Source organism: Microchirus variegatus, assembly GCF_963457635.1.
Source record: "Microchirus variegatus genome assembly, chromosome: 7".
Taxonomy (NCBI): domain Eukaryota; kingdom Metazoa; phylum Chordata; class Actinopteri; order Pleuronectiformes; family Soleidae; genus Microchirus; species Microchirus variegatus.
In genome coordinates, this window is record NC_139808.1 from 32212811 (window position 1) to 32226450 (window position 13640).

At 42.4% G+C, this 13640-nt stretch overlaps 2 protein-coding genes across 3 annotated transcripts in view; both read left to right on the top strand.

Annotated features, from left to right (window-relative positions):
• Nucleotides 1-1582: 1582 nt before the first annotated feature.
• wdr89 (WD repeat domain 89) lies at nt 1583-2725 on the top strand (the record flags this gene model as incomplete). The annotated part of the gene is made up of 1 exon (XM_083892053.1): nt 1583-2725. The coding sequence occupies one exon, from the start codon at nt 1583-1585 to the stop codon at nt 2723-2725; it is 1143 nt and encodes a 380-aa protein (XP_083748179.1).
• Nucleotides 2726-4398: 1673 nt separating this feature from the next.
• The window catches only part of ppp2r5eb (protein phosphatase 2, regulatory subunit B', epsilon isoform b), a 33479-nt gene continuing 24237 nt past the window's right edge, over nt 4399-13640 (top strand). For both annotated transcript variants that reach the window (XM_083892097.1, XM_083892098.1), the window contains exon 1: nt 4399-4953. In XM_083892097.1, the coding sequence (XP_083748223.1) occupies nt 4925-4953 (29 nt within the window). In that variant the 5' untranslated portion in view covers nt 4399-4924. The remainder of the gene's footprint in view (nt 4954-13640) is intronic.

Consider the following 13640-nt stretch of genomic DNA (forward strand, 5'->3'; position numbering starts at 1 on the left):
TCTCTCTCGTCACGTTTGCCTTTTGCACTCTGCAGCTGCGACATAAATCATTCTCCCTGCGTCGAGGGAACTTGTAAATAAAGTTTTTAATAAAGTTTAAATTGAAAGTTTTTTTCCCCCCCGAGTCACTGTAACGAAAGACTTTGAGTCTTTGTTTTTGTCCAATGAAGTCAAAAGTGTTTGATTTTGATTTTCAAGCGTTCATAGTTGTGTTCACTGACTGATTTTAAAATTTAAAAAAATGTAAATTAGTTTTTTCTGTTTTTGTTTCAAACCAAATAAACTTTTTGATGAAAAAACAGAAACAAATTGTCACATTTGCCCTTTTTTGACTGAAAAAAACAAACATTTTGCTGTACATTTACAGTGATTTTTACAAATATGTTCTTCAAATACGATTTTTGATTCAAAATGAGGCTGGATTTCTATCTGATTATGTGAATTTAACTGCAATAAATGTGATTTAATTCAAAGTCTGGATAAATTTGTTTAAAATAAAAGAAAGAAGCAAAAATCACATAAATTCGTTGAAAATATAAGATAATGAAAGGTACAATACATCCGTATAATACTAATGGTGGTGTGTGAAAGGGTGTAGTTACGCAATTGATCCACCAGGTGGCACTTCAACATTTAACATTCAGGCAGTCCGTCCGTTTCAGTGACATTTCTAACACAGACACATTTAAAAACGTAAACCGATTGAATTATTCAAATAATCATTTTTTATCAACAAATAAAACATATAAGATTGTGGAAAAATGTCATTAAAGTTGCAAAAACGATTAAACGGAAACGTTCCTTCAGCGCCGGAACCACTTGTTGAGGGCGAGTTTCCGGTCGGTCATATATGTTACACGGACTATATCCTCCACGCGTGTTTGGGTTATACATAGTTATTGACGATTTTTACTGTCAGTGTGAATGAAGACGTTTTGAGTTAGCGCTAATGCTAATGGCGTTAATATTAAGAATAAAAATGTCGTCATAGTGTTTCGTTTTGTTTCACGTGGGTAGGAAGTGTTTATTTCTTGATCTGCGGACATTACTGCGGAAAAAAGGTGAGTTAAAAACAAACATTAATGACAACAAACGCTATAAACCGAGTTAAAATGAAGCTAAACTGTGAGTTTAGCTGCTGTATTTCCAAAGAAACAGTTGGCGCCAAACCGCGTTGAAAAATGTTTAGATTTTTTGCGTCTGCACTTTATTACAAACACAAACATCACATTGAAGACGACTTTTTTACGTTTTACAAATTAATAAGATGTCACGAATAATTCGGCGTTAAGATCACGCTCCAAAATGACGCGTGGGCTCAGATTGTTTAGTATTTTGTTGCAAGTAGACAACGTGAGTGATAATCTCTAATAAACAGCTGTAAATAGCTTGTTGCACTGACTGTGTATGTATACCGAACTGTAAAGTTGTTTCCAGAGATTTTTAAAATGTAAACATTTTCTTCCTAATATGTATTGAATATTCATTATGAGATTCGCCTAAAATGAAGAGGTGGTTAATTTGTGAGGCAACATCATTAAATGTTGGTGTTTGTGTTTTCCTCTCCATCAGCTGAGCTGCCATGGAGAGTTTGGAGGAGAAGCTCAAAGGTCTGTCCATCGCCAGGTGCTGTCGTCCAGACGACGCCACCTACCTGCTGCACGTGGCCCTGCAGCCGCCCGGTCTGCTGGCAGTGACCTGCTCCGACCTCACCGTCCACCTGCACAACAAGGACACGCTGAAGCTGACGGCGGAGTACCGCGGTCACACTAAGCCGCTGTGTGGGCTCGCGTTTCCTCGCAGCTCCCCCGACCTCCTGTACTCGGCCTCCGCTGACGGCACGGTGCGGGGCTGGGACGTCCGTCGCCCCGGGTCGCAGGCGGTCCAGATGTTCAAGAGCGATCCGGCGCACAGCTACTGCAGCTTCGGCCTGAGCTGCAGCGACACGCTGCTGTGCGCCGGCACGGAGCAGGTGAACGGCGAGGACAGCTTCCTGGTTTTCTGGGACGTCAGGAAGCCCGGCGGGGGCGGGCTGCTGGGCGTGTACTCGGAGTCGCACAGCGACGACATCACACAGGTGTGCTTCCACCCCCGCGACAAAGACCGCCTGGCGTCGGGCTCCACAGACGGCCTCGTCAATGTGTTCGACCTGAGCCGTGGAGCGGAGGAGGAGTCGCTGCTCGCCACCTGCAACAGCGACTCGTCGGCCGGATCGGTCTGCTGGTCCGGACCGGACTACGCTCAGCTGCTGTGCCTCAGCCACGACGAGGGCCTGCACCTGTGGGACCTGAGCCAGCTGGACACGGACCAGCCGCTCACCGTCTTCAGCACCGAGGACGCTCGCAGCCTGACGCCGCTGGCCGACGGCGGGGGCGTGGACTACGTGGTCGGGGGGACGTGGCTGGAGGACGCGCAGAAGCTGCTGGTGGTGGCCGGGACGAACGGCGGCGACCTGCACCTGATGGAGTGCGACGACAGGGGGCTGCGGCTGCTCGCCAGCCTGGAGGGAGGCCACTCCTCCACGGTGCGCTGCTTCCTGTGGGACGCGGCGGAGGAGGCGCTGGTGACGGCGGGCGAGGACGCTCAGCTGCTGCTGTGGAAACCGGGAGGGGCGGAGCTGACGGCGGGGAAGCGGGAGTCAATGAAGAGCCAATCGGCTTTGAGACTGCAAACCAGGCCACATAAAAAACATGGCTACCAGAAGAAGAGGGAGGCAAAGACCTGACAACAAAACTGATTTTAGCCCTTTAACGAATGCTTCCCTGAATCACATCTACATCATTTTAAGTCTACACTATCTACGTCACATGTTCATGTCTTTATCTTCACTGTTAGACGAACTTTAACAACAGTTTGTAAACCACTCACTCTCCCACACCAAAGCCCATAGAGAAAATCAGTGATTTTAACATCACAGCACACAGGAGTTCACAGGAGTTGTTGATCCACTGCTGCCTCCATCACTAACTTACAATGACTGATTTTGTCAGCTTTTGAAAATCCTTGTTCAGATTAACTTCAGTGACACAAAGTGACCACACGAGGCAGCAGCAGACCAGCAGCTCCTGTGTCCCTGTGAGCTAAAATCACTGATTTTCTCTATGGACTTTGGTGTGGGAGAGTGAGTGATTTATTAAAGTCTGTCTAACAGTGAAGATAAAGACGCAAACGTGTTCTTAAGATGTCGTAGACTGTATCAGGTGAGTCTTTTGTCGTCACATTTCAGAAATCATGAACTGTCTCTTTAAGGGAAACCTATAACGAACTCTACTAACAGCCGGAAAACAACAAGATTGTTTTAAATGATGATTTAGGGAAAATAAATCAAATAAATATAGTGAGTGAATAGTATGGGGAAAAAATTGGACATTTTTTGAAAACGTGTTCAAATGTGCAGTGAACAAAAATGCAAAGCTCGATCGTTTTCCACTTTTTAATTATAATTTATTCATGAGAAGTCAGAATTCACAGGATTGTGATCCGTGTTTTTAAATAAATGTTTTCATTTCATTCTGTGTGAGTAAAACACTGTTTGTTGAATCTGATTTTCTGAGTGGAGGAGCGAGGGCCAGGCCCGGGACAGGTTTAACCTCATTCCAACACACACAGACACACACACAGGTTTGCACAGGTACACTTATTAGGACACTATTATGTTTGCTACCATTCATAATCACAACATTGACAGTTAATGCAAGTGTGTAAAAGTGCAAACAGATATACTGCAAAGAGTACTTTAAAAAAACTTCAAAATGGAACACCAGGGTGACGAAGATGACTGGTCCTGACGATGACCCTTAATAAGGACACACACACACACATTGCTATATGCTTTAATTGCAAACTGTCACTGTGAATAAATCAAATTAAATTAACAAAACCGGTTTATATCGGCTCAGAAAATGAGGTTCTGCCTCATTAGGACCAGGTTTTGGTCTCCAAAAGAGGTCCTCATTGACATTATACACTTAATCACAACCAAGTGCTGAACCTAAACCCTAAAACCAGGTCTTAACCTGTCAAAAAGTCCTCATCTCCCCTAAAATAACCACTTCCTGAGATATACAAGTGTTTTGGTCCTCACAAGGATACCAATACAAGAGAAAACACACCAGACACACACTTTCCTGCCCCGCGCTCTCCTCCTTTTCCTCGTCCCCCTTCCCGTCCACCTAACCCGCGCGGACCCGCGTGATTGACACCCGCCGCCGTCCAATCGCAGCGCGGGGCCTCGGCGGCGGCGGCCAATCAGCGTCGCGCTCGGCTCCTCGCTCGGCCCCTCGCCGCCCAGCACGCTGCGCTGCGCCGTGTGTGTTATGTGTGCCATGGTCTGAGCCGAGCCGTGTTGACAATAGAAGCAGCAGCGGCCCCGGATCATAACCGAGCCGAGGAAAAACAGGCAGAATCCAGGGGTTCGGGGGAAGGCCAGCCGCCACAGCAGCCTCTCACGGGAATGTAAACGCGTCAGCCGAGTCGTTTTTTATAAAGCCGCGTTTTGTTATTGATGGAAGTTTGAGGATTGTTGGGGGGGAAAAAAGGCGACTCGTGTGTGTGTTTTTTGTGGCTGTTTTCAGGCCAAAGATTTTCCTGCTGGGAAACGCTGTTCGCACCGAGCTGGAGGTGTTAGCCTCACACTTTTAGCCCCCGCCGCTAGATTTCCCCCCCTTTTTTTGTATCCAAACATAGGATTAAAGTCCTCGCCTTCTTCGTCTCCGTCGCGAACCGCAGAGGATCAAGGTAAAGTACCGAGAGCTAACAGACACACGGGCGGCTGCAGCTTGACGGGGGCCCCGGACTCGGCACTCGGGAGTCGGTGTGTGTTTCCCAGCCCCAGTCGCTCTGTCAGTCAGTCAGTCAGTCACTCAGCTAAACGGTTAGCAGCATTAGCACTGCCCCCCACCCCCTTCTGTTATTTACATCTGGGATGATGGGTGATCGCCCAAACCCGCCCAGGTAACGTTATTTCACGAGCACACATGTTCATAATTCAGATTTGATTGTGTCTGCATCCGCTTTAATTGTGTGTTTTTCCCCCCTCCTTGCAAAAGAATGCGAGCTGGTGGCGGCTAGCAGGCTAAAACTTGAGCTAACCCCGCGGTAGCCGCGTTAGCTCGCTAGCTAGCAAGCGAAGAAGGAAAAAAAAAAGAAGCTGTTTTGTGAAATTAAAAGTGACGGCTTTGACGCGCGGCTCTGGTTTTTTCATGTTAACGACATTTAAGCGTTTTCTTGTCTCCGTAGAGACGCCTAATTTGTCGCAAAATACGTCTAATTCAGACGCTTTTGTAGCGGCCGGTCGTGGCGCTAACGTTGCTAGCTAGCTAACGTAAGTGAGGGCTTATTATCGCGCTGTCAACTTTTGAATATTGTGCTGCTGCCAGGCCCAACATGGCCAAGCTTACACCAGCTCCATTACTGCTTTATACTAGGGCTGCAACTCTTATTCCTTTATTAATCTGTATTCAATTAACCGTCAACTATTTTTATTTTGTTAATCGATTGATCGGTTTGAGTGTTTTTTGTTTTTTTTCAAACAATCCAAACAAGCTCTCTGATTTGTTTTCATCGTCGTAAATGTGAATATTGTTTGGTTTCTTTTGCTCCATATAACAAAGAAACCACCTAAAAAAGTGTAAATGTCACGTTTTTTGGTTTGTGGACAAAAACCACGACATTTACGGAACAAACACGTCCTCAATTGATTGAGGTAATAATCGACAGATAAATCGTTAATGGAAGTAATTGTTAGTTGCAGCCCTAACTTTATGCACACATGTTGTTGTTGTTGCTTTTGCGGGGCTACCTTGCTGCTTTAGCTGTTATCTAATGTTCTAAATCTAAAAAAAACAATAACATACAATGGCTCACAAGTTTCAGACCTCTGGTCTGTTTATTTATGATATATAATGCCTTTTATAACCTGTTGTATTGGAATTTGTGGTAACCAATAAGACACAATGCCCATTTTCTTTCATTTCCATCTCATATTCTACTTATGGGCCATGTAATGCTTTATTATTCCTAAATCTACAGATGTTAAATTTAAGTTAAAAATAAAGAAATGACCTTCTGTTACAAAGAATATGGTAGAATATGCACTTCAGCCTGCAACTTTCCAGTCTGTCTTCATGTGCACAATGCTGCTATATATTTAATTTAAGTATATATGTGTGTTTTAATTTGCGTCGACGCAAATGCATCTGCATTTATTTGTGTTGTATACGATGTGTACGTTCAGTGCGGCGAGTCGTATGCAAACAAACATCTTTGCATGTCGGTGCTCGCTCGCTCGCTTTAAAACCACAAAAAGCTGCATGCAGAGGCTGCAGTGGTTGTGTGAAATAATGGAAATAAGTCTTATCATGATATACTTTTTTAAAGATGACAAAATAGATGTTTTGTTCCAGACAAAGTAGATATTTATGCAAAGACAAAATATCAGAATGGGTTGAATAGTTGGGGAAACGATCACTCTGACCTTCGTTCACGCTGTAAAGTGACTGTAACTTTTCCAGTCACATGACTGCTTTTAAATGACTGTGTTCTCTCATTGTTGGCCGTTAGCGTCGTCTGTTTAAAACACGGATGAAATTAGCCTCTTGTTTTTGTACAGAGGGAAGGATATATCACGATAATTACTGTTCTGTTGGAGCTGTGTCTATAAGGAATATCATGTTAAAATTGTGAGAAACAAATCAGAAAGTATTCCTGTAGAGTTACAATTAACGATTATTTTCATTTTTGAGCAACCTGTGGATTGGTTTGGTCCTTTTTAACGTCAGAAAATGTTGATCTGGATCTCCTCAAACTTCTTGTTTTTGTCCACGAACCAAAACGATTCAGTTTGAATGACGTCTCTTTGGTTATTGGAGCAAAGGAAGCGGAAAATATTCACATTTAAGAAGCTGAAAAAAATCAGAAAATCTAGTTTGATGAATGGAACGATCGCTGCAGCCTCAGAAGTTTGTTTACATTATTAAAAACTATTATGTGCCTTGGGAGGCTTTTTATATTTCGATCTGTTTTTACTTTACGTGAATATGAGTCTGTAATTAAATTAGTCTTGGATGATCAGTGAGATGATGAATGATATTTATTTTCATGTCAGTAATGTAATTTGTAACCTTAATAACATGAGCTAATATGAAAGTTTACAAATGAATCAAAGTAAAATTAACAGAAGTCTCTGCTACTTGGATTTGAGGATTCAAACAATTATATTAAAGCATATTTTTGCGTGATGCGAGAGGAAATGTTCATAATGTTCCATGCCTAATATGGTGGAGAACTATCTATTTGTAGTGTTGCCACTCTTTTTTTAGCCATATCTGCAAACCTTTCTATGGTAAACAAACAATTTCCAGGAAAAGTTTGGTAGATAAAGGATTTGTCATGAGTGCGTCTCATTACCGTAACTCCTTGACCATTTGTGATATCGACAACATTCAAAAACTATGGACTGTGCTGTGTTTATATGCGATCTTCTCCCTATAGTTATAACAAAAAACGACCGTAGAGTTGCATTCAACGAATCCCTCAAATCTCATAGCTTTTGAGAGCATTCGTGCAGTTGACGAACCAAACGCCTGCTAATGATGCATTCAAGGAATCTTGCCAATTTGATCCCAACGAGCTAAATGAAAGCTTGCCGCTGCTTTTGCTGCCACCTTGTGACTTTTGATGGTGCAAAACTAATGTTGCAATCATTGCGTTATTGGAGAAGAATGGTTTGTAAAACAGTTTGGTGTTGGGTTGGTTCTCATTATTTTTGGTTTGTGGACAAACAAATGATATTGTAATGAATATACATATTCTTCTTGGTATACCACGACCATATTTCCCGCAGGATTGGGATTTGTCTGTCTGTTAATCAGCTGTTGACTTTAAACTGATCTTATTGGCTCTTTAAAGTGATGTTAGCGAACAGGAATGATTGATGGAAACGTGTGTATGTGTGTGTGTTGGATGGCTGCAGCATGCCAGAGGCCAGGTGTGGCTGTGTGTGTGTGTGTGTTTTACATGTGATGGTATTTGTGTAGGTGTACTTGTAGGTTTTGTGTGTGTGTGTGTGTGTGTGTCATGGCAGGTTGAGGTTCAGCTCCGGTCATGGAGGAAATACTGGACAAATAGTTTTTAATAGTTTTAATGATTCATGGAATATTAATCAGTTACTAAATTAATAACTAAAACCCTGATTTATCAGCTCCTTAAATGGTGAATATCAGGTCGTTGTTGACGACGTTGTGTGAACAATAGTCTCCTTCACATGAAGGTCACGGGGTCACGGCCAGGTCACGTTGTTCATAACGTACTAATAAAAGTGTGTCAGGTGTGACTGATCACAGGTGTGTGTGTGTCAGTGATGTAGTGAAGAGCATTTAAAGACCATAAAGGCCCAGACAGTTGGGGTGAATTCCAATTCCTTGCTTAACCCTCAATCTCAAAAATGCTCTCCCTCTAGTCCAAGTGCTGTCCCGATTCTCAGAAAAATTAAGTTGAGGGCCAAGTTTAATGGCTGTATCGCCCTCAATATTGAGATTTTCCGAGACCACCCTTGGGAGCAAGGGCTACCCAGAATGCATTGCGCGTTTTCACATGAGAAAGATGGCGTCGAAAGCAGTGAAGCGAGTGCGATACAAATGAAGTATTTTCTTTGTTAATAGAGATATAAAAATGATCTTAGTTTAGGCCCATATTATGGATTACTGACGTCATTGTTGCATAACATTTATTTTTATTTTACGATCGTTTGTTAATAGCCGGCCGGTGCGGACACCCGATCGTTCGCTATCGTTAACCCTTCAATAAGCCGTGGTGTGTGGTAACTGTCAGCTGAATATGTCCGTGGTTGTGGTATTTGTATGAGTATCATCTTATAACTAACTGACAACCAAATAACTTGACTGAAATAAAATAATAAATAAATAATCGTGACATAAATGTGTTATGGGGCGTTATTCTGCCCCCTACAGTCTGAAGACATATCTGCATTTAAGGGGTGTCCCATTTCTAAGTGACAAAATAACCCTCAACACTTGGTTTTGAGGCCAGTTAAGATTAAGGGTTAAGATAGGAATTGGAATTGGCCCTTGTTGTTTGTTTTGGTCTGGTAATGTCCTGGGTCAGACTTACCTGGTGTTTCAGGAAGTGTGGACACATGGAGAAGTGACTTTTCTGTGTCAGAGATGAAGTAAAGTTCATACTTCAGTGTGTGTTTATTGTTGTCAAAATGACAAAAAGTGAGTTAACTTTCTCCAGCTCCTCTCACTCTTCTGTCCCTGTGTTGACTTCCTGTTCCTGCTCCCTCCCTCCTCTTCCTCCCCTTCCTCCCTTTCTGTTGCTCCCTCCTCCTCCTCCTCATCTCTCCTTCCTCCTTGCTCTTTAGCCCCGCCCCTCCCTCAGCCAGTGTGGATGTCGTCTGCTGCCTTATGTAAGAAAACAGGGGGAAAAGGGCGGGGCCTGGTGCCTCGGTGGTGTCCACACACCTGAGCAGCTGCTGCAGGAGTCTCACTCTCTCTGGAGTCTTTTTGTCCTGAGTTGGATTATCAGACGGAGAGAGAGAGAAAGAGGGAGATAGAAAGAAAGTGAGGGACTGATGGTTGTTCATGGGGATTCCAGCGCCCCCTCGCAGGGGTAAGTCGCGTCTGATTTGGGTTGTTTTGTTGAAGGAAACGCGGCCGTAGTTTTTCTTTCTTTCTCTGGAGGTCGAGAGGATAAAGTCAGTGTCGGCTCTGTTTACATCAGTCACTAATGTGTCTTTAAATATAGCTGCTACGACAAATCAATCGATAATTAATCAATTATTACACACATAACAAAGAAATCATTTTTTGGAGGCAAATTACGATTCAGGCTGATTAATGGATTATTTCAGAAAAAACTGAACAATTTAACAATGAAGAAAATAATCTTTGCAAGTCAAAATACAAAAAAAAGGCAGACATCGAAAGTGTTGAAGTTTTTACAAATGTGCACAGTCTGTGGCACCAGGACTGAGATTATTTATCCCATTGATTAATCTGATAATCATCCTGCTTTTATTTCAGATAAATAGTCGACGTCCAACCGCAGAAAGAGTATTTCTGACATCATTTTTCTGCTTTCTACTCAATTTAAAATGAGTTTTATTAATCTCGTGTAAATCGACTGATTGATTAATCTCTGTATTTCTGTGTGCCTCCAAATAATCTTAAAAAACATTCACAGCGTCACGCTCTTTATTCTGAAACCAAACTATTTGTCCTGGTGTATCTGATCTGCGTCGTTCGCCTCTCCTGTAACTGTGTAATTCACGGGAATAAAACCTCATCGTTTAAGTGTGTGTGTGTGTGTGTGTGTGTGTGCGTCAGAGCCGCTCTGCTTTAAGCATTAACTGCCGTTAATCTGAGAGAGAGAGAGACGGTGGTTTTCAGAGGCTGCTTCCTGTTTGTCTGTGAAGCTCAGCCTCACTGATATTAACATCAGTAACGCTAACAGCACTCAGAACAGGTGACGAGGTGTCGGGTTTGCACGTCTTTGTCGTGTAGTGTCGTGCTCTGAGATCTGTGTGATAAGGTCATGTGACGTGAGGAGAACCCGCAGTAGTTCAGGTCTTTGTTTTTTGCGGAGCTCCCACAGCAATATCTCAAGGAAAAACAGAGTTTAGCCACTTAACAAAAGACTTACCCACGTCAATTTAAGTAAATGCTATTTTAAGAAGATGTTCACTGCTTTATCTCACTGTTAGACAGACTTTTCTAATGGGAGACTGAAGTTTGTAAACCACTCACTCTCCCACACCAAAGCCCATAGAGAAAATCAGTGATTTTAGCTCATATGGACACAGGAGCTGTTGGTCTACTGCTGCCTCGTGTGGTCACTTTGTGTCTCTGAGGTCAATCTGAACGATGGTTTTAAAAAGCCGAATTGACAAAATCAGTCATTGTAAGTTAGTGATGGAGGCAGCAGTGGATCAACAACTCCTGTGAACTCCTGTGTGCTGTGATGTTAAAATCACTGGTTTACTCTATGGACTTTGGTGTGGGAGAGTGAGTGGTTTATAAACTTCAGTTTTTAGCCCCTTAGCGGAAATGTATCAAATGAAATCTAATCATCACAAACTTCCAGTTTCCTGTAGTTTAATGCTGTATAACGGTGACATAAAGCCACAAACGCACTGTTGTTAGTCGAGGTTTATGTTTGTGTCCCTGTGAGCTGAAACCACCCATTTTCTCTATGGACTTTGGTGTGGGAGAGTGAAACGATGAAGAGGTGAATTCTTGACATATTGCAGATTTAAACCGTTTATTAAGTGGCTGAAATGTGTCCATCGTGTCCAGTTTTTAGTGATGACGAGGAGGAGAAAAGTCAAAAGCAGGGACAGGAAGTCTAGTTGTTCTGCTCAGTGTCAGTGTTTTTCAGAGAGATGACGTCAGAGTGGAGTATTTAAAGTTTGCGTCCTGAGATGAGACAGATCGCTGCTCAGCTGGTGATGATGCTGACGGCAAACAGAAGGTGTTTTCACACTGATGGATGATTAACAGCTGTCTCATAATTAATGTCGACGACAGACGCCTCTTATGTAATTAGTCCTTTGTGTCGTCTGCACCTGGAGAGTTAAATAAAGTTGCAGTATTGATAAATGTGTTAACTTTGGACACTGATAATGTCAGGAAAGTGCACAGCACAAGTTTGAAGTTGTCCATTATAGTTCAAATAATCTGATTTTTTAAATACATAAATGCCAAATATCACAAACACTAGAAACTGACTATTTGTTTGTGTTTTTGCTGGTTTCAGTCGACCATTGTTATTTATGTGTTTATTAATTCAAATTATGGTGAGATTAATTGTTACAACACTTATCATGTTAGTACTTTTAAATTGGAAATTAAAGTAGCTCCCCTCTGTTCAGTCGTCAAATTATGAATTAAGTAATAAGCCATGGAACGATCCAAAAATGGACCATGAAATTGCAGCCTGTTGTGTTTCTAAATGTGAATTTCTGCTTTCTTTGGTCCACATAAATACATCGTTACGACTTAATTAATTTTTGGACAAAACGAGATGTTTTTAGAAGCACTAATTCTACTTTTTGCTACCAAAAGTCATCTACATCTTAGTCGATGGTGGCTTTAAATTATGATCAGTACAAATTACCTGGGAAATTGATGTGCTCAAACCACATGAAGTGGTTATTATTTTCTCTGTTTAAAAATTGTGTTTTTATGAATTGTCAGTCGTTGATTATTCCAGTGAGTCAGTTTTTCTCTTGTTGGCTCAGCTGTGCAGACTCTCATACTCTCACTTGTAAATGTCCGTATCCTCAGGCCGCAGCAGTGTGTGTGTGTGTCCTCTGTTATTGTCTGTCCTCTTTGTCCTGCTGGACACACGTGGTATGACGTCCCTGTATGACTTTGACGGAGCATTAGAGAAACGGCCTGCAGCGGCGCACTCTTTTTATTATTATTTTTTATTACGTAAAGCTTCCCTTCGTTCTTTCTCGAGTGGACTCACTGGACTCGTCATCATCTCCGTCTCCATTGGCGTCAAATGCAGCAGCTAAACATGGGACGATATTTTTTTTAAAAATGATTGTGACTCACGTGGAGCTGAAACAATTAATCGTCAACTATTTTGATAATCGAATAATTGCTTTCTAGCTTTTTTCATGATTTAAAAGCAAGATTTCTGATAGTTTTAGCATCTTAAATGTGAGTATTTTCTCAGTTTCTTTGCTCCACATGACAAAGAAATCATAAAAAACTGACCTGACAACCTTTTTTTTTTTTTGTAGCATTCTCTAACATTTTATGGACCAAAACGAATCGATTTATGAAAACTAGAAAAGCACTCAGAGAGCGCAGACCTCCGCCAAGGCAGCTCAGCCCCCCCATGGATCACGCCCAAAATTGTATCACTTGTTCCTGGTCCCATTGCGGATATTTCCTGTAAATGTCATCCAAATCCGTCCGTGACCTTTCAAGTTATGTTGCTAACAGACAAACAAAGGTCAATAATTGCTAGGTTCACAATATTATTGCTATGACTGAATTCTTAAATTTAAACAGAAACTATTTTCAGAGACCTCTCAGATTGGAAACACAATTCTTTTTGTTAAAAAATGCTGCTGGATCCTGTGGGATACGACTACAAAAGGTCTATGAGGCTGCAGCGTGCACGTTCAAACTAATACCAGATTGTGAGTAAAAAGCCTCGTCCCTGGTCGGTTGAACACTTCGTCAGCTGTCATATTTATTATGATCCGATGTCTCTTCGTGTGTTTTCTCACGGCTGCACAGCAAAAAACCTTCACTGTAATTAGCGCTGACGTTTCCTCGTGGGTGTGGTGATCGCTGATCGGTGTAAAGTGTGACAGCGACTGGTTTGTGTTGTTGTTGTTGTTGTCGTTGGGAGCCAGTTTGTGAGTAATCTGCAGCGAACACACACCAGTCAAACGTTTCCTCCACTTCCTCCCAATGTGGTGGCGGCGGCTCGCAGCCACACAGCTAGCTCCATTGTTGTGTTGATATGTGTGTGTCCATGTAAATGTGTCCAGTTTGTGTGGCTGCGGTGTGTTTTGGCTTTTATCCGAGGCCTGAATACTCTCAGGTTTATCTGCGACACGAATAAAAGGCTGCAGGAAGAAAAAGAAAAACCGACCT